General features: G+C 42.7%; 2 protein-coding genes across 2 annotated transcripts in view; both read left to right on the forward strand.

The window, feature by feature from the left end:
- Positions 1-17,826, forward strand: part of GRIFIN (galectin-related inter-fiber protein) — a 37,729-nt gene extending 19,903 nt beyond the window's left edge. The window contains exon 5 of the mRNA XM_027874657.1: positions 17,778-17,826. Within this exon, the coding sequence (XP_027730458.1) occupies positions 17,778-17,826 (49 nt within the window). The remainder of the gene's footprint in view (positions 1-17,777) is intronic.
- A 16-nt stretch (positions 17,827-17,842) lies between these two features.
- On the forward strand, positions 17,843-19,075 carry LOC114052178 (neuropeptide FF receptor 1-like). Its single transcript, XM_027874658.1, has one exon. It carries the CDS (start codon positions 17,843-17,845, stop codon positions 19,073-19,075), a length of 1,233 nt encoding a protein of 410 aa, XP_027730459.1.
- The last annotated feature ends 778 nt before the right edge of the window (positions 19,076-19,853 follow it).

The following is a 19,853-nucleotide window of genomic DNA, read 5'->3' on the forward strand; positions in this document are numbered from 1 at the left end:
TTTAGTATCATCTGGTGGTCTTGCTCTTATGTGAAGCTTAAGTCTCTGCTTTGATCTCTGACAGAATCCTAGGACTACTTAAGCCAAAATTGTCTGAATAAGATAAGCCAATTAGGAACAGCATTGAAGGGGGTCCTATTCCTAGCTATGCTGACATATCTACAACTTCTCATGGGTCAATTGCTTAACCTTGATGAGCCTCAGTTTCCTAATCTATAAAATGGGGATCATGACTCCCTGCCTTGTCCATGTATCTCAAATGAAGCTCAAATGAGACAATGACTTCGTAAGTCTTTTGGAAAGTATTATAGGTAGATAAGTAGTATGTGATAATCACCCCCCCCCCTTAATTGTCTAGCCAGAGCCTTGACTTTCTATGGCACTGCTTTCTCTGGAGGGCAGATTCACTCTGCAGCTGCTGTTGAGACTTAAAAATCCAAATCTCTTCTCTAGGCCCCAGGGCTTGTCGATTCACCCCTTGACCAGCATTGAGCTAATATCCAAGACGAGTAAATGACAGAGCCTGCTCAGAGCCACAGCCTTTCTGTGCCTGAGCTGTGTCATTGGTTCAGCTCTCTCTCCTTCTTGCACCGGCTCTCTTACACACCCGAAGGGAAGGTCTGCTGCAGGTGTAAACAAGCTGGCTAATTATCATGCCCTATAAGGACACTGCTCAGGCTCCCCTACCCCAGCACACTCTGTTAATCAACGGACATCCAAAGAAGCTGAGGCTGCAAAAGCCCGCAGCGGTCAACTGAGTCTGATGCCCATGGAGGCTCCCAGGCACATCTTGGACCTTCTGTGTCTGCTTCCATTCCTCAGTGGCTGAGGGAGGCAGATGCAGAAGGCCCAAGATGTGCCTGGGAGCCTCCATGGGCATCAGGCTCAGCAGCTTCCTTCATGTCCCCTACAAGTAAGGGTGCTTACACGGTAGAACTTGTCTTCAAAAAATCAGGTTCATTCTCGGGATTGGTCTCTCCCAAAATGCTAGATTGAGGAGGCAGTTTCCTTGGGGAAGATTGTTAGAAGAGGGCCTGGCTAGCCCTTGTTGGTTTAGGTTCAATGTTGGGACAAAATGAGGCACTGGTAGGTCATTGAACACTTAACAAAAGGAGGTTTGCTTAGCCCTAACATAGAAAGGATATTTGACAAATACATAGTTACCACTTGGCTTGCATAGACATGATCCCCTTGTGTCTCTTTGGAAATGCAAATAGTCAGCAAGGCAGGGCAAAGGGGTATCCAACAGGTCTGAAAGGTGCCATTTTGTGCCCTTTGATGACTAGAAAGTCACTTCAATACAACCAGAGGCTCAACTTGAGCCTTGCCCAATCTAGCCTGACCCATGGCGGGGGGATGGGAGAGGAAATCCTTGTATGTATTGATCCTACTATATAGAGACACAGTAAGTTGGATAGTATGATCCAGAGATTAATGTATTTGGAGTCAGGAGTCTTGGGTTCATAATCCCAGTTCTGCTAGTTATTACCTTTATGACTTTGAACAAATCACTACCCTTCTTTGTATCACTGAGCCTGACAGTTCCATAACTCTGAGAAAGGTACAGAGGAGGAATGAATGAACCAAATTGTTTTAGGTGTATTTTATTCATCACTACAGCATCGGCATATGTGTGCAAAATAGCAATATATATGTTAGCAAGACATTCAATCTACCAAAGGTACATTTGCTTATTTATTAGGATAAGGGTTGTAACTGTGATTTCCTTGGTAAAAGGAACTACCTGGTGAAAATATTCCCTCTACTACTGTAGGCCAGCACATTCTCTGCAATTTGTAGTCTTTCTTAGAGAATGGCTTATAGCAGAGGTGTGAAACTCAATTAGAAATGGGGGCACTAATCTATATATAAGGATTCCTGCTACATTCATTTGTTGTTTTTTGTCTTTCATTTTTGAAGAGGACCAATGATATCATGGATCCTGACTTGGTCGTGAATTGGATTTAAATGAGGCAGAGTTGCACAAAGTCATCAGCCTCACTCTCCCTGAATCATTGAAGTCCAAAAGTCCATTGAAATTCAAAAAATCAAGTCCAAAAGTCAAGATGATTGGCAATGACCCAGGATGCAGTGGATGACCTTGGTGTCTTCCATGTCTGCAGCACCTATGTCAGCCATCTTCATGGCCATTGGAACTAAATGTTCTCATCTACCCAGTCAGCTGGGGAAGTTTTCACATGCTTGGTAGACACCCCGCCTAACTCACAGATAGGTTTGAGGCCTTCAACCTGGTTTAGCCCATCTCCAGGAGACATTTACTGGGGTAGGGCTGTTATGAATACTACTACTACAGAGCCACAGAGAATTGAGTGAAAGTGATGGGGTTGGGATCTGGGCCCCAGAAAGGAAAAATCCTGGACTTTCCCACATGGCCAAATCTCTGGCATTCACCTGAGGCATAATCCCATCAACCGGCATTTCATTGTGGCTACACCCAATCTCCCCTCCACTGTCTTGCCTCCCTATGGCCCCAAGTCACTTCCCACCCTTGGTCCCATCTAGGCTCCATTTCCCTGGAATCCCATTACCACATAGACTACTTGGCCACTCCTAGATCCCTCCCACAGGCTTTCTGTATATAAAGCCCATCTTGTCTCCAATAAGATGCTGGGATTCTTATAATCTAGCCATGGTTTAGATTCTTATAATTCAGTCACTGCTTAGATTCTTATAATCTAGCCACTGCTTACCCTTACCTCTTACTCCTTAAGAGTCTGCCCAATATGACAATTGTTCTAATAAACCTTGTCTTTGACTGAAAGAAGGCTTGGGTCTAATTTTTTCAGGGAGGACCCTTGTGCTGTGATTTTGGGACCCCAGCACCCCAGCACCCCTAAACCACATCAAAAGTGGATACCAAAGATAGATGAGCAGCCCTGAAAAGGACTCAGAAATACCTCACATCAGAGGTATTAGTCCTTGAACACCCCATACACCCCTGCTGCTATATATTGACTTAGAAAACCACATGTTAACATTTATGTTATGGTGCATTTTTATTTTATTTTGTTAAATATTTCCCAATTATATTTTAATCTGGTTCTGGCTACACTTGAATGTTGAGGTCCATATGCTGCCAGAAGTTTGACACCTCTGGCCTAGATATTAAATGATATTATGTTGTTATTAAGACATTAAGTGAGATATTAAGCCCAGGGTCACATAGCCAGTATGTGTTAGAGGCAGAACTTAAGCCCGGGTCTTCTTGACTTCAAGGCCAGCTCACTATTCATGACCAATATGATACCGTTTTTGCTTACTTATTGTGTGGAGTTATTTGATAAGATAGCTATTAAGAACGTGAAATTGATCATCTCTTGTACTAATTCTATGGTCCACCATGGCTCCATGGTTCTTCAGCTGAAGACCTTTTATCATGGATCCCAAAGCTAGATCATAGATTCTTTTTGCCTTTCTTTGTATCCCCAGTGCTTAGCACAGCACTGGTACATAGTGGGCACTTGTAAAATGCTTGTTGTTGACTTGACGTGACTTTGAGGTTCACGCTATCCAATTTTTCTGCCCAATCCAAATCCTGGTGGCCATTATCTACTGACCACCCTCCACCCCCCCAGGATATTATCCTTTCTTCCACAATAAGTTCCTTGCCTGACTCACATTCCTGGCTTCTTACATTCTACTTTCTCCATGCACTTCATGTATTCCCCAAAGACTAGAATATTCTCTCTTGCTCCTCATCTCTGCTTCCTACTTTTCCTGGCTTCCTTAGACTTAGCTCAAATTCCACCTATTGCAAAAGACCTTTCTCAGGCCCCACCTAGCTTGCTTAAAATTATTTATTCCATTTAGTCTATTTAACTTGTACTTCTATACCTAATTATTAATATGTTGTCTTCCCCATTAGAATGTAAACTCCTGGAAGGCAGGGTCTGTTTTTGCCTTTCTTTGTATGCTTAAGTTAAGTGCTTAATAAATGCTTGTTGACTGATCAACAGAACTAGAAGCAATCCTCTTGTTTTACAAATGAGGAAATTGAGGTCTAGGGAAGTTAAGTGATTTGCCCCCAAATCACAAAAGGCAGGATTTGAACCTATGTCGCTTATATTCAGGGAAATCCCTAAGATACCCCGAGAAGACCTCTTATAATTGCTATCCTATCTCAATTTCTGTAGATGACTTACCAACTTTCTGGTTTATCCCTGAAAAATTTGCTATCCCAGAGTAGAATCCTTCTGCCCCATACACATATGGTTCTGGGCCCCCTTAGTATCCTGAGGTACTGAAGGCAAACGAGTGAATGAAAAAGCTAATTGAGTCAAGCACTGTGCTAAGCACAGAGGACACACTCAGAAAAACTGGGACAGTCCCTGCCTTCAAGGAGCTTATGTTCTAATTAGGGGAGAGCACACAGAAAGAAAGCTGAGTTTTCCATCAGGATGGATAGAAAGGTTTGGAAACCCTAAAGCAGGGGTGGGGAACCTGCCTTGAGGCCGCATGTGGCCTCAAGGTGACAGGTTCTCACTCCTGCCCTAAGGGTTCAGAGGAACAAATGGCAAGGTCCAGGAGTCCTTAAAATAAGTCAGGGAGTCAGATGTGGGTGTTGGGTGGTCAAAATCTACCTCTAAACCAACAAATTAGAAGAGCAAATTTACTGGGGTGGGAGGGAGGAGAATAGAGTCATCGTATCATACCTATGCATGCCAAAGCCTAATTGAAAATATTTTGGGATGATCTTAGATACTTTGGTGGAGGGAGAGAGAGGAAGGAGTTGCTGCTTTACTTTGAAAAATCAAGAATTACATGTAATGTGAATTTTGTTTATAAGATTATAGGATATGGTCTAAGTTTCATATATATATATATAAATTTATATATATGTGCATGTGTATAGGTATGTATATGTGTGTGTATATATGTATGTGTGTGTGTATTTCATCTCCTAACACAATGCTCTCTACGTGTTGTTCAGTCATTTTTCAGTCCTACCTGACTCTTCATGACCCCATTTGGGGTTTTCCTGCCAAAGATACTAGAGTAATTTGTTCTTTCCTTCTTCAGCTCATTTTACAGATGAGGAAACTGAGGCAAACAGGGTGAAGTGACTTGCTCAGGGTCACACAGCTAGCAAATGTCTGAAGCCTGATTTGAACTCAAGAAGACTCATCTTCCTGACTTCAGTCTGTGCCACATAACTGCCCCACTATAACACCATGAGATACAATAAATACAAAGAATTCAGAGGAATATGGGAAGATGTTGATGTACAGGGAAGTACATGGACCAAGAGAACATCACACATGTTGACTACAGTAAAGTAAATAAAAACAACACAAAAAGCAACTGAACTCATAATAAACATAAGGAGCAACCCTGAATCCACGTGTCAGATGACTAGAGATCACAAATGTGAAAGACATGGTCAGCTACCTCACTGTACTGGCCAATTTTGTGTCACTTTTACTTTCTTCCCCCCCCCCTTTTTTTTTAACAAATGAGCTGTGAAGTCAATGTGGGGGCAGGAAATCAAAGAAATTATCATATTTCAAAAATATGACATTAAAAATGTTTCAAAATGCAAAGATCTAGTCCTGATCCTAGGGGTTACAGTCTGAGGGCACCATTTCCCCAACTTAAAGTCCATTCTTTGATCCTAGGATTTGAACTTTTCACTCCTGATCAAACTTATCTGATTCTTCAACCCTTATCCAAGGCACTTAGCCTCCCGGCTTTTTCTCGGATCCCTTTGATACCCTGGCTACTTGGATTCATTGACCTGCTGCGCCTTGTGATCCTATGATCATAGAATTTAAAGCTGAAAGAGACTTTACTCCTAAACTCACCTGTCTTCCTTTGCTACCTCCGTCTCCAGGTGCCTCAATCTTAGCACCCACTTCCTTCTTTTTTTTTCTTCTAATCCATCTCCTCATACTCAAGGCAATCAGAATGAGTTTTCTGTAGCTAATTTGCAAGAGGAAAAAATAATACACAAATTCAGAAACAAAACACCAGACTATGGTAATCAGGAATGTGTTTGAAACAGCATAGAAATGGCATAGATTAGGATAACTTTAATTTGAAGCTTAATTAATGTAAATTAATTGCCACAGCAAGGAAAGGAGCCCAAAAGGTGCCTTGGTCAGCAAATATGAAAAGATATGGTTGCCAAAGAGAACACTGAATTAGACTGTAAGCTTGTTTGTAAAATCTTAAGAAGAACAATGATGGATGATTATGAGAAAATCAGTAAAGGATAAATAAAACTAGTACAAAGAAAGCTTTGCTGAAGTAAGCAGATCTAGGGGAAAATATACAGAATGACTCAAACAATGTAAATGCAAATAACAGTAAAGCAATCAAAACTAAATACTGCAAAATTATAGCGATCAAGTCTGTCTCCACTGTCGTTGTTGAGTTGTGTCCACCTCTTTGTGACCCCATTTGGGGTTTTAGCAAAGCTACTGAAGAGGTTTGGCATTTCCTTTTCCAGATGAGGCAACTGAGGCAAGCAGGGTTAAGTGACTTGCCCAGGGTCACATAGCTAGGAAGTGTCTGAGGGTGGATTTGAATTCATGCTCTATCCTCTGTGCCACCTAGCTGACCTACTGTTTCCACTCCGATGAACGAAAAACCAGAAAGACAAGAATTTCTGGGTAATTAATAATCAATTTATTAATTAGGCTGGCTAATAATCAATAAATTGATGATCAGTAGTTTCTCCTGATAATTAAAGACACCTAACGGAGACACTGAATGTCTTAAATATTTTTTTGAAAGGGAATGCCCCTGACAGGATGAATCAACGCTGATTGGTGGACATTTAATGAGGAGGTGGGCTAAAAGTCTTCAGCTCCTCCTGCTAAAAACATGGCTGGATCATGAGATTTAGCAGCTTCCAGCAATCTGGGCGGGGGAATCCATCTCCACACAGACCATTCTGGTTGATTTTCTCCTTCATGAGCTGGGTCCCCGTAAACTCTAATGGAGGGGTGCAAAGACATGGGCTCATTACTTTGGGGCAAGAATTCACCTAGATTAGATTCTGTTTACACCCTAAACAGAATTAAAGTCTCCTAGTTGGGTGGGGTCTGGCCCAAGATTGTGGAGCTTGTTCCCCAAGAATTAGGGCAATCTTATATATTATCTGTGTCCTTCGGAGACTAGCTGACTGACCTACAGGGGTTGGTCCTTGAATGAGGACATAAAAAACCTAGATCCTAATTAGTAATGGGTTATTAATAAAAATTTCTCTCAACTCCCTCCCAACAAAGAAGAGACATAAGAAGACATCTCTTTTCCTTCTTTGCAGAGGGGAGAAGACTGTAGTTTATGGGCATGGAATATTACATAAAACATTAGACTTTTTTGATACGTTGGTTAACTGAATTGTTTTTCCTCTTTTTTTTTCCCCTTCTTTGTTGTAATGGATTCTCTACCAAAGGGAAGGTGAAGGATATTTTGGGAATTGTAGGTGATGTAAGAACAACAGATATCAATAAAATTTTATTTAAAAAAAAAACAATGCAAACCTGATATCCCACTAAGCAAAATCATCCCAAGTGCATTTAAGGTTGAGAATGAAAAAGAGGATAACAAACAGAAGGAGATGGAAAAAATTCATAAAAATTATAAAAATTTCTTTCTCCATCAAGAACAAGAAAACCCATTCTTGAGCCCTATTATCATAGACTCATTTGTGCCTCTGGGGTAGAAATGGTATTAAAGAAAATGAAGATGAAAAAATCAACCAAATTGGACTAAGCATAAATACAAATAAATAAAAAGTTCGAATCTAGCCTCAAACATTTATTAACTTCTTGACCCAAGGCAAGTCACTTAACCCTGTTTGTCTTAGTTTCCTCATTTGTTTAAAAAAAAATGATCTGAAGAAGGAAATAGCAAACCATTTCCAGTATCTTTGCCAAGAAAACCCCAAATTGGGTCACACACTCAGGAAGATGAGTCTTTCTGACTCCAGACCAGGTAATCTGTCCACTGTGCCACCTAATTGCCCTTAGGAAGTTGACCAGAGGGGCAGCTAGGTGGCACAATGGGTAGAGCACCAGCCCTGAAGTCAGGAGGATCTGAGTTCAAATCCAGCCTCAAACCAAACACTTGACACTAGCTATGTGAGCCTGGGCAAGTCACTTAACCCCAATTGCCTTAAAAAAAAGAAAAAAGAAAGTTGACCAGAGCACAAAGAAGTTGTGACTTCTCTAAGTTCCTAGAGCCAGTATGTATCAGAGGCAAGAATTTTACCTATATTTTCCCAGCTTTGAGGCTGGTTCTTTATTCACTACATCACACTTCCTTTACATAGGAAAAAAAAGTAAAATTAGATATCAATAATAATGATAACAATGACGATAATAATAATACAAAGGAGAACCTAGGATTCCAAGTAGCCAAAAAATGATTTGAGCAGAAGTGGGATGACCAGCATTAAGACTGCTGATCTATTTATTCCATCCTAGCTGCCTGACAATCCTTGTGAAATGAAGTGCCCTCTTGCATGTAAATAGTCACTGCCAAGACCTGCTCTTTCCCAGCCTTCTGCCAGAAATATGGTAATTAAGAAATAATACAACAGGAGAGGCAACTACAAATATAAATGAAAAATCTGCCTCACCTCAAATTGGATAGTACCTAAGCTTTCTAAGCTAAATTGACTGTATTCTTCCTTATCTGAAGTGTGGAAATTCCCTTTCTTAAAGGTCCAGCTCAGGTTGCCATTTCTTCCATGAAGTCTTCCATGATTCTACCACACATATCCTGTGCACGGTAATTTTTTCCTCCTTAATTTTTTCTTAAAGCATTTTGTCAGGCTCTCTCCTTTACCATTATCATATCCTACTTTGTATCATACTTCTCTGTGGATATCTTTTCCTCCCTATTAGATTATAAACTCTTTGGGAGAGGAATGTATTCTTTTTCATCCCTGAATCCCCAGCACCTAGCATGTTGCCTGGCACATAATTTGTGAAGGGAGGGAACAGGGAGGGAGGGGAAGGGAACAAGCATCTGTATAGTGCCTACAAAGTTACCAGCACTAACAGTGGTAAGTGGTTTTACAAATATTATCTCATTTGAGCCTCAAAACCACCCTGCAAAGTAAGGCTGTATAGGGTAGTATAATAGATACTAAAGAGATGTATGTTGAGTTAAATTGAATTAAGTTCTAATTACTTTTAAGCCAGAGCTGCTAGATCCTCTTTTGACCCCAGATCCAAATGATGTTTCTCCATCCAGCATATTCTGTAAATTATGTTTGGGATTCACCTTCCTGGGCACAGAGCCAATCAGAAAGCCTCCTAGGATTGCAAATGATAATAGCTTTATTTATAAAGCACTTTAAGTTTGCAAAGTATTTTACCTACTTTATTTCATGCCTGGTTGTCCCACGCACATTAATAAACAATCACTTAGTATGTGAACTAGATTATCCCCCCTAGAGGAAAAGCAAAGTAAATCCAAAATAGGTACAATGTTCCCATCACTTCAAAAATTAGAGTAATTTAACTCAGACAAACAATTCCTTTCCCAAAAGCAAACAAAATGCATCACATTTTAAAATGAATTAAATAATCAAAACTGCTTGGTATTGGCTAAGAAATAGAGCAGTGGAATAGGTTAAGTATGCAAGACGCAGTAGTCAATGACTATAGTAATATACTATTTGATAAACCCAAAGACCCCAGCTTCTGAGGTAAGAACCCACTCTTTGAAAAAAGCTGCTAGGAAAACTGGATAAGAGTATGGCAGAAACTAGGCATAGATCAAGATCTCACACCATATACCAAAATAAAGTCAAAATGGGTACATGATTTAGATATAAAGGCTGATACTATAAGCAAACTGAGAGAGCAAGAAATAGTTTACTTGTCAGATCTGTGGAGAACAGAAGAATTCATGACAAACAGGAGATAGAGAACATTATGAAAAGCAAAACAGATAATTTTGATTACATTAAATTGAAAAGTTTTTGCACAAACAAAGCCAATGAAACTAAGATTAGAAGGAAAGCAGAAAATTGGGAAAGAATTTTTACAACCAGTCTCTCTGACAAGGGCCTCATTTCTAAAACATATAGAGAATTAAGTCAAATTTGTAAGAATACAAGCCATTCCCCAATTGATAAGTGGTCAAAGGATATGAACAGACAGTTCCCAGATGAAGAAATTAAAGCCATCTTTAGTCATATGAAAAAATGTTCTAAATCACTATTGATTAGAGAAATGCAAATCAAAACAACTCTGAGGTACCACATCACACCTATCAGAATGGCCAACATGACAAAACAAGAAAATGATAAATGTTGGAGAAGATGTGGAAAAATTGGAACACTAATGCATTGTTGGTGGAGTTGTGAAATGATCCAACCATTTTGGAGAGCAATTTGGAACTATGCCCAAAGGGCTATCAAAATATGCATACCCTTTGACCCAGCAACAGCACTTCTAGGGCTATATCCCAAAGAGATCACACAAATGGGAAAAGGACCTACATCTACAAAAATATTCATAGCAGCTCTTTTTGTGGTGGCAAAGAATGGAAATTGAGAGGATGCCCATCAATTGGGGAATGGCTGAACAAGTTGTGGTATATGAATGTGATGGAATACTACTGTGCTATAAGAAATGATGAACAGGCTGACTTCAGAAAAACCTGGAAAGACTTGTATGGTCTGATGCTGAGTGAAGTGAGCAGAACCAAGAGAATGTTGTATACAATAACAGCCACGTTGTGTGACAACTAATATTGATAAACTTAACTCTTCCCAGCAACACAAGGATCTAAGACATCTCCAGAGGCCTTGTGATGGAAAATGCTATCCACATCCAAAAAAGAACTATGGAAGTTGAATTGCTATTTTTTTCTCTTCTGTTGAGTTTTGTTTCCTCTTTCTGATGGTTCCTCCTATTGCTTTTAATTTCTACTTACAACATCACTAATGTGAAAATATGTTTAATAGGAATGTAAATGTATAGCCTATATCAGATTGTGTGCCATCTTGGGGAGGGTGGTGGGGAGGAAGGGGGAGAAAAATTTTAAACTCAAAAGCATATGGAAGTGATTATTGATAAATCAAAATAAATTAATAAAAAAGATACAAACCCACAAAAAAATAAAATAAAATAAAATGAATTAAATAAACTAGCTTTGAAACTCCATGCCAAACCTCAAACAGTCAGTAGAAACTAATGAATGTACCTTCCTAACCTAAAAGAACCCAGACTCTGCATGCTGCACTTAATTCATATCCCTGATATTCTGTGGCTCTCTGCCCTCCTCCTCCTCCTCTGACATGGATTCCAGCTTCTTCGATGTGATCCTGTGCCCCTGATTGGTGCAGTGCCTCTACGTACTCCTAGATCTACCAGGTGGCACTTTGGCCATCTCCCAGTCATAATAACTCTGTATACATACCTCTTGTCTGGTAACAATAATCAAACAATGGTACCATTCCTGGAAAGGATGTGTCAATTATCCAATGTATGACTCTACTCAACATCCCTATGATTTCCCTGACAAAAACAGTCCTCCTTGGCCACCACTCTCCTGTATGTATAATCTTCTCCCCAAAGCGTAAGCTCTGTGAGGGCAGGGACTCTCTTGCTTTTTTGTATTTCTACTCCTAGAGCTTAGCACAGTGCCTGGCACATAATAAGTTCTGGAAAAATGCTTTTTTCACTGCTTTCTTCCTTCCTTCCTTCCTCCCTTCCTCTCTCTCTTCCTTCCTTCCTTCCTTTGTCCTTCTTTTCTTCCCCCACACAAGCCTCTTCTGAACACTAAATGTCCTTTCGAGTCACCATCAATCTTTCCTCCCTCACCCAAGAGGGGCAATGATGAAGGAACATTATGACAAATATTTGTTACATAACCCCTAATTAATCACAAAGACACCACAATTCTTTAAAGAGATAAACAGTAATTGGTGACTGACAAGAGACAGAAGACCTTGGATTCTTTTGCCTGCTGTCTTCCCCATAGGATCACTAAGACACAATGGGGTAAGTGATTAGGATGAGCCAACCTGAGCTTCCTCTTTAGATCCAGATGTGAGTGGCATCACATGGAAGCACCTGGGTAGTTCAGTGGCTATATTGAGGGCTGAGCCTAGAGTCAAGAAAACCTGAGATCAAATTTGACCTTAGATACTTCTAGCTGTGTGACCCTATGCAAGTCACTTAACCTTTGTCTGTTTTCAGTTTCTTCAACTGTTAAAAAGGGATAATAATAGCACCCACCTACCAAGGCTGGGATAATTAAACGAGATAATATTTGCACATCACTTAGCACAGATATTAAGTGTTAAGTGGCACATATTAGGTGGTTAACAAATGCTTGTTTCCTTCCTTCTACCCATCAAGGCTGTCATCCATCCCTCCCTATTTATGGCTTTAGATGTAGTCACTCAGCATCTAAGCTGATGCCTTAGAAGTGACAGCCTCAAAAAATCAGAGCTTCACCACATCTTGAATGTTCTGCCTCTCTCTCTATTCCTATCTCCTTATAGTGGAAGATTCCTGGTTCTGCATTCTATAACTACAGATTCATTCCTCTTCGTGGAAAAAGAAGGGGAATTTTCCCCATTAATACAGAATAAAAACATTCTACCTCCCTCCAAGGTTGGAGAGAAATGAGAAAAGATGCATTTTAGTGATGTCTGATGTTAAACAACATCTTTCTTTGACAATCTCTAAGGACCATAAAAATGACCTAAGAAAGCAGTGAAAGGGGTGGAAAGAGCACTGGAGAGAAGATTGGGGTTATAGAGCTGGCCCTGTCATTAATTAGCTGCATCATTTGCTTCAATTGCCTTATTGATAAAATGAGGATACTAATACTAATAGTATGTAATGTTTTTAATAGTAATACATAATAAATGTCATGAAGTAGTAGCTAGTGGTAACACTAATACTAATAGCGTGTAATAAGAAGATGATTGGACCAAAATTCAGAAGATCTAGATTCCAAAACTAGTCCTATCATTAATTAGCTGTATAATCTGGGGAAAATTAATTAACCTTTTTCAGTCTTATCATCCTCCTCTGTACAATGAGGAGGTTGCCAAAAAAATTATCTTTAGGATTCCTCTTAGCTCTTACATTTTTATAATTCTAATGCTTCCTCCAATACTGAGGTCCTTCCACACCTAGTATGACTGTCCACCTGACCTCTTCACCTAAAATCTAAAATAGAATCCTCTCCCTAGAGCTGGAAGGGTCTTTATACATCACCTAGTCTAACTCCCTCATTTTAAAGATGAATAAACTGAGGCCAAAGAAGGTTAAATGATGTGCCAAGGTCACTTGTAAGTAGCAGGGTTGAGAGTCAAACTTAGGACTCCAATTTTCAATATACCATGATGTTTCTTGGATCCTATTTCCCAAGTCAGAGTTGGTGGTACCCAGCCTAGGTGGTAGTCCTTTGGTCCCACTCTGCCCACACAAATGAAAAAGAGACTTGGGATATGCCTGACAGAAGACCATCAAGGACCCAAGTCAATTCAGCAAGAATTCACTAAATGCTTTCTATGTGCCTGGAATCATGCTAAGCACTGGGGATACAAATGCAAAAATGAATCAGTCCTTACCCTGAAGGATTTTACACTCTACTGATCATACAAGACCACAACACCAGGAAATGCTCCAGGATACTGGAAGTCCTTCTTTAGCCCCATTTTCTTTCTACACAATGGTTGTAGAGGACAAGTGGTAGATTTGTTTGGGTGGGTTTAACTCATTCTGCTTTCCTACACTTTCCCAACATAACCACTTCCATCCCCCAGTCCTCAATTATTTGAACTCCTCCACTGAAACATGTTCTCCTGGTTTATAAGAAAGGGGAAAGGAACTTCAAAACTGGGAATTCAGAAGGGGATTTTCACACCCTACTTTTTTCATTGGCCAGGAGGGCTAAGGACCTTCTGATATGGGGGAATACTGGAGGTGAAAGCCATCACTGTTACCCAAGGCTCATAGCTTGGGTTAATTGACTTAGCATCACTAACCTTCCCATCTCCTTTAAGAATGTGTTTCATTAGTCATTGCTTCTCTCTCATCATCAGCTTCTCCCTGTCTACTGCTTCTTTCCCTGTTCACTACAAACATGTTCAGGTCTCCTTTACCCTTAAAAAAAATCAAACTTCCCTACCCTGCTATCCCCTCCAATTATCATATGATAATCCTTTGTGCCTCCCCCCCCCACCTCTGCTCATGTCAAACTTTTGGAAAGTCATCTACACAAGTTGCCTCCATTTTCTCACTACTAACTCATCCCTTTGCAAACTGGCTTCTGATCCCATTACTCTATTGAAATAGCTCTCTCTAAGGGCACCAATAACTTTTAAATTGTCAGATCTAGTGCTGTCTTCTCAGTTCTCATCCTCCTTTATCCTTATTGATACTGGTGACTAGCCCTTCTTCCTGAAGAGTCTCTCCTCCCTTGTACATTAGGCACTCTATCAAGTGGCTGGTAGAAGAGATGTGGTGGTTCCATTATACTATGCCCTGATCAGATAACAGCTGAAGTTTTCTTTTCACTCTAGGGACATTTTAGGAATGACTTTGATAGGCTGAACAATGTCCAGTGGAGGGCAAAGAGGATAGTAAAGGGCCTTGAGATCAACCCATATGAAAAGTGGTTGGAGGGACTGATGTTGTTTAGACTGAAGATGAGAAGACTTAGGAGGAAATGTCATTAATAATAACAACAACTAACTTTTATTTAGAACTTACTATTACCAAGCACTATGCTAAGAGCTTTACAATAATTATCTCATTTAATCCTCACAACAACAGTAGGTGATATTATTATCCCCATTTTGTAGTTAAGGAAACTGAGGCAAACAGATTCAGTGACTTGCCCAGGATCAAGAATTCAGGTGTTCTTAACTCCAAGTCCAGAGGTTTATCCACTTCGAGGTCATGTAGAAGAGAGATAAAATTTGTGCTCTTTGGTCCTAGAAGGTAGAAGTAGGAACAAAAAATGGATAGAAGCTTCAAAGAGACAAATTTAGACTTGATATAAAGGAAAATTCAGAGCAATCCAAAGTGGTAGGGGCTATTTTGGAAGATATGGGCTTCCCCATGTATCCAATCAGTTGTCAAAGTTCGATGTTTATACCTCCACATCTCTCACTCCTCTATTCTCATAGGGCCACCACCTTAGGGCCTAATCATATGGATTATTATAATGGCTTCTTAATTGGTTTCCCAGCCTAGTCTCTCCAGACTCCAATACATCCTTCACAAAGCTGCCAAAGTGATTTATCTTAAGCACAGATCTAACCTTCCCTTACTCAATGCATTCCAATGGTTCACTATTGCTTCTAGGTTAAGATATAATTTCCTTTGTTTGGATGCTAAAGCCAACTCACCCTCAACTTATCTTTCCAACTTCATTATATTTTACCTCTTTTCTCAAACTCTTCAGTCTAGAAAAACTAGATTCCCTCTGTTCTTCACTCCTAACACTCTATTTCCCCACCTCTTTGCCTATGCATTGGCCATTCCATGCCTGGAATGCACTGCCTACTGACCTCCACCTCATAGTATCTCTCACTTCTTTCAGGACCAAGTCTATCAGCATCCTCTACATGAAATTTTTCCTGATCTCTCAACTACCCTACAACTACTATACACACACACACACACACACACACACACACACGTGAAGGGGTGTACGTATGTGTAAACACATGTATACATATATTATGGATAGATACTTTTACACATGTATGCATGTATGTGCAGAACCTCCTGATGGAATGTAAGCTTCTTGGGAGCAGGGGTGTTTTCTTTTTCTTTTTTTTTGTATTCTCAATATCTAACAGTGACTGACATGTGGTAGGCACTTGATAAACACTTTTTGATTGATTCCTCCTGTTTGGAGGTCTTTGAGCAAAGACTGAATGAGCACTGGTTGGTTATGTTGTAAGTCTTTGTTTAAGTACTGGTTGGACTAGATGAACACTGAGGTTCCTTCCAACTCGGAGATTCTGCAACTCCTCTTAACTCTCATTCCTACCCATATAACAATTTTTTCAGTCTCTGATGGTTCATACTCTTCTAATCCCTCTCCACATTCTCCCTTTTGACAATAGCATCCACTTCTATGGCTTCAAGTATCACCTCTATGCAAATGCTTCTCAAATCTATGTACTGAGCTTTAAACTGTCCCTAACTCCAATCCCACAATAGCCTACAGGATATCGTCATTTAGATAGTCTCATCCCTCTCGCAACCTCAAATCCATCATATCCAAAATTGAATCTCTCCTCCTCCCCCTCTCAAACCTGTCTCTCTTGCTCTTTTGTGGGAAAGAGACGCTGTGGTTGGAGTTGGTGGGCACAAGGGGAGTTACCCAATAACAGATGTGGGTATCTGCAGAAGCAGCAGGGAGAGAGAGGTCGGGATTGCTTCAGGTGCCATTCTCTCCTGCAATCAGGAGGAGAACCTAGAAATCGGCTTAAAATGTTCTTCAGAGCGCTCTCAAGAGAAGGGAACGAGGCTCCTCTCTTGAGATAGAGGTCATTGGGACAGTGGCTGGGAAGGAGTTGGAGAGCGCTCACGTTAGTAGAAGGAAGAAGGAGCTGTCCCTTCTGTACTAGCTGTTCCCGTTCGACACCTGCCCCAGCCGGTGGATTTTGCCGAGGGAGGGGGCAGGGGCCGCGGGGAGAGAGTCGAGCAGTGGAGAGAGAAGAGACACAGAAACTATCCTCAACCTCGGACATTATAGCAGCCCCCGAAGCAGCCCTTTGCACCCCCCTTTCTGGCAAGTGGAGGGGCAGCGAGTAGGTCTTCAGACGCGGCTCCACCCATAAAAGCTTTTGGGCCACTGCAATAAAAGTTGTCCCCACCCTACCACTCTCCAAGAAGGAAGGTAAAGACAACAGAAGCTCTGTCTTCAGCCTTCCAGTCCAGGCTTCACCTTCCGAGGCAAAGCGTTATCCCCACTCAGGGGCTACCGGAATGAATAGGTGAGCAGATAATCCTTGGGATGGGGAGGGGGTAGATAAAAGAATAACTCCGTGTTCTAGGAGGTCAGCGAGAGGGTTGTAGTCTGGGAGGACTGGGGAAAAGACAATGCCTGAGAGGGCGGTGGCAGAGACGCAGCAGCCCGGGAGAGAAAATATCATAGTGAGGACAGTACGGATAGAAACAGTGGTAGGCGATGGAAATGGACAATACTCCTGTCCCGCGTAGAGAAAAAGAAGGCTCTGGAGACACACCCTTTTGGTGTGATGAGGGAGGAAGGAAGACCTGGTGATACTTCCATCTGGGATGACGAATGAAAAGTAGGGATGGGAAAATAAACCTTTCGAGGCAAGCGAAGAAACACCACGACGGGAATAGAGAGGTGGGAGGGGAGAAGAGATTTCTTTTTAAAAAATCCGAACTCTTCCCCACGTCCTCCTCAGGAGTTGGGCATCACTGGTCCATAGTAGAAAGGAAAAAGCGAGAGGCAGAAGACATACATACCCTAAGTGTGTCAGGGTTCCGAGAGCCCCTTTCCTCCACAGGTCACGGCCTCCAGAACACCTCAGGAGCCCGCAAAACTTTCCCGTGCACCCCTCTCTCGAAGTCTAAAATGGGATAATCTGCCCTCCCCAACCCATCTCCAGATCCATAGGTGATCCCCAGCACAAACAGAAGTAGAGAGCAGAGCTAAGGGAAGGGACATCTGGGGAGAGGAATTACGGGGACTAGAAAAGCCAGAGAAAATCTATTCAGAATGAGTTTGGAGAGTCTGTTTCCCAGAGTGCCAGACTCCTGATCCTTATCCTTTCCTAGGCTCAAACCGAACTTCACTGGGCCCTGGAGGACACCCTGGATCTCCTAAATTCACCAAGTTTATTATGGACACCACCTACCTGATCTCCCCCGCCAAAGGGGAGAACACCACCCTGCAGGCGACTGCAGGCAACCACAGTTTGGGAAAGCTGAGCTGGGAGGACCTGGAAGAACTGTTCTTCTTTTTCGCCAAGGAGCCTGTGGCCATCAGCCTCACAGCTCTCTACCTGCTTTCCTTTTCCGTGGGATTAGCAGGCAACACCGCGTCCTTATGGGTTCTGCTGTCTGGGGAGAAGCGCAGGGCCGGACGCTCTGGGACGGCTCCGGATGGTCCCAGTCCCACTCGCCGCCTGCTGGCCAACCTAGCAGTGTGTGACCTATTGGTGGTGTGCATCTGCATGCCCCTGACCGTGGGCAATGTGCTCTACAAGGCCTGGGTCTTCGGGGACTTCCTGTGCCGCGCTGCACCCTTCGTGCAAGCGCTAACAGTAGCCGCTAGCGCCCTGAGCCTCACTGCCATCAGCCTGCACCGTTACTACGGAGTCCGGCGGCCCCTCCGCGCTCGGGCCTCTTGTACCCGCGGCCGCGCCCTCGCCACAATTCTCTCTGTCTGGGCAGTGTCGGCGGCTATCTGCCTGCCCTTGGCCTTTGCCAACAGGCGGGATGAGATCGGGCTGGTGGAGGGGCTGCCGCTGGCCTTCCCTATTTGCCGTGAGGTGTGGCCTGGGGCGCGGCTGAAGCAGGCCTATAGTTGCCTCCTCTTCGGGTTGCTCTACTGCCTGCCAGTGTTCTTCAACCTGGGCTTGGGCTGGCTGACTGTGAGGAGACTCCAGGATCCACCAGGACCCTGGGCTCGACGTCCCAGGGAGGGTACAGGGCCCTGGCCATCGCCGCCGTCCCTGCCCGCTTCGCGGCTGAAGGTGAGGAGGGGAGTGGCTCACATGGTAATTGCCCTGGTCACTCTGTTCGCTGTCACCTGGCTGCCAGTCTACCTGCTGGACATCTGGATCGACTTCCACATGCCGGACTGGTCTACTACTGGGAAGCCTACTACAGTCTGGGTTCTGCAACTGAGGCCTTTCGCCCAATGGCTGGGCCTCACCAATTCCAGCCTCAATCCACTCTGTTACTGCTTCGTGGGAAGTCTGGCGCGAACCGCCCGCGAGGTGAGGCGCCGCTATCGCCAGAGGCTCAGCTCCCTGTTCCGACCCTCGATCTCCGAGGGAACTTCCTTGAGAGAAGGGGGTACCGAGGCAGAAGGCAAGGATGTGGCTCCCTCCCCCCGGGTTTCCCAGTAAGAGGCTGTTGGCTGAAGGAAGGACAAAGTTCCCTTTCGTCAGTTCCCCCCTCCTGGCAAATCCTTGGACTAGAAGAGGGAGCGAGACTGCTGATCTTGGAGAGTTCTCTTCTCTGCCTGAAGGTGCACTGGAGGAGAGTTGCTTTCAAGGTTATGGCCTCTCCACGACCTCCTACTGTGTCGACCAGTTCCTCTCCTTCAGCCACATTTCCATCTGGTAAATTTAGTCTGTGTCCAGGTCCATACTTGTCTCCTCCTTATCTAGCCAGAACTTCAAGGTAGTGTGACATTTAGTTGAAGGTGAGGCCTGATGGGTCCTGGGATTGAGAAAATATGGGAAAGATGTCTATAATACTTCCATTTTGGACAGAGTTGGAACCTCTTCCCACCCCATCCATGTTATCTCCACCCCTAGCTTGGCTGGTCCTCTGATCCTAGGACTTTCAGTCAGTTCCCAGAAAGGTTAAGATCCATAGAAAGGGACAAATGTGACATTGAAGTTGGGAGAGTAATCTTAGGCTCTTTATGCCCCCCCCAATAGAAATCTCTTATGAAGCCCCTGTCAGCCAGAGGATTTGGGAAAGCTAGGAGGGAGGATATGTCCCCTATAATCAACCCACCAAACGGATTGGAGACCTAGTGATCATAGAACAAAGATGCAGTCATTGATAAAAGATCCTTTGTGATCAAGGACTCTTCTCTGCTCAAGTACTGAACCTAGGAAAGTAAAGGCTGACAACCCTTTTGTCACTTTTATCACAGGAGTGGTCACTTTTATC

The sequence above is a fragment of the Vombatus ursinus genome, unplaced genomic scaffold (genome assembly GCF_900497805.2).
Source record: "Vombatus ursinus unplaced genomic scaffold, bare-nosed wombat genome assembly UNPS02014807.1, whole genome shotgun sequence".
NCBI classification, from domain to species: domain Eukaryota; kingdom Metazoa; phylum Chordata; class Mammalia; order Diprotodontia; family Vombatidae; genus Vombatus; species Vombatus ursinus.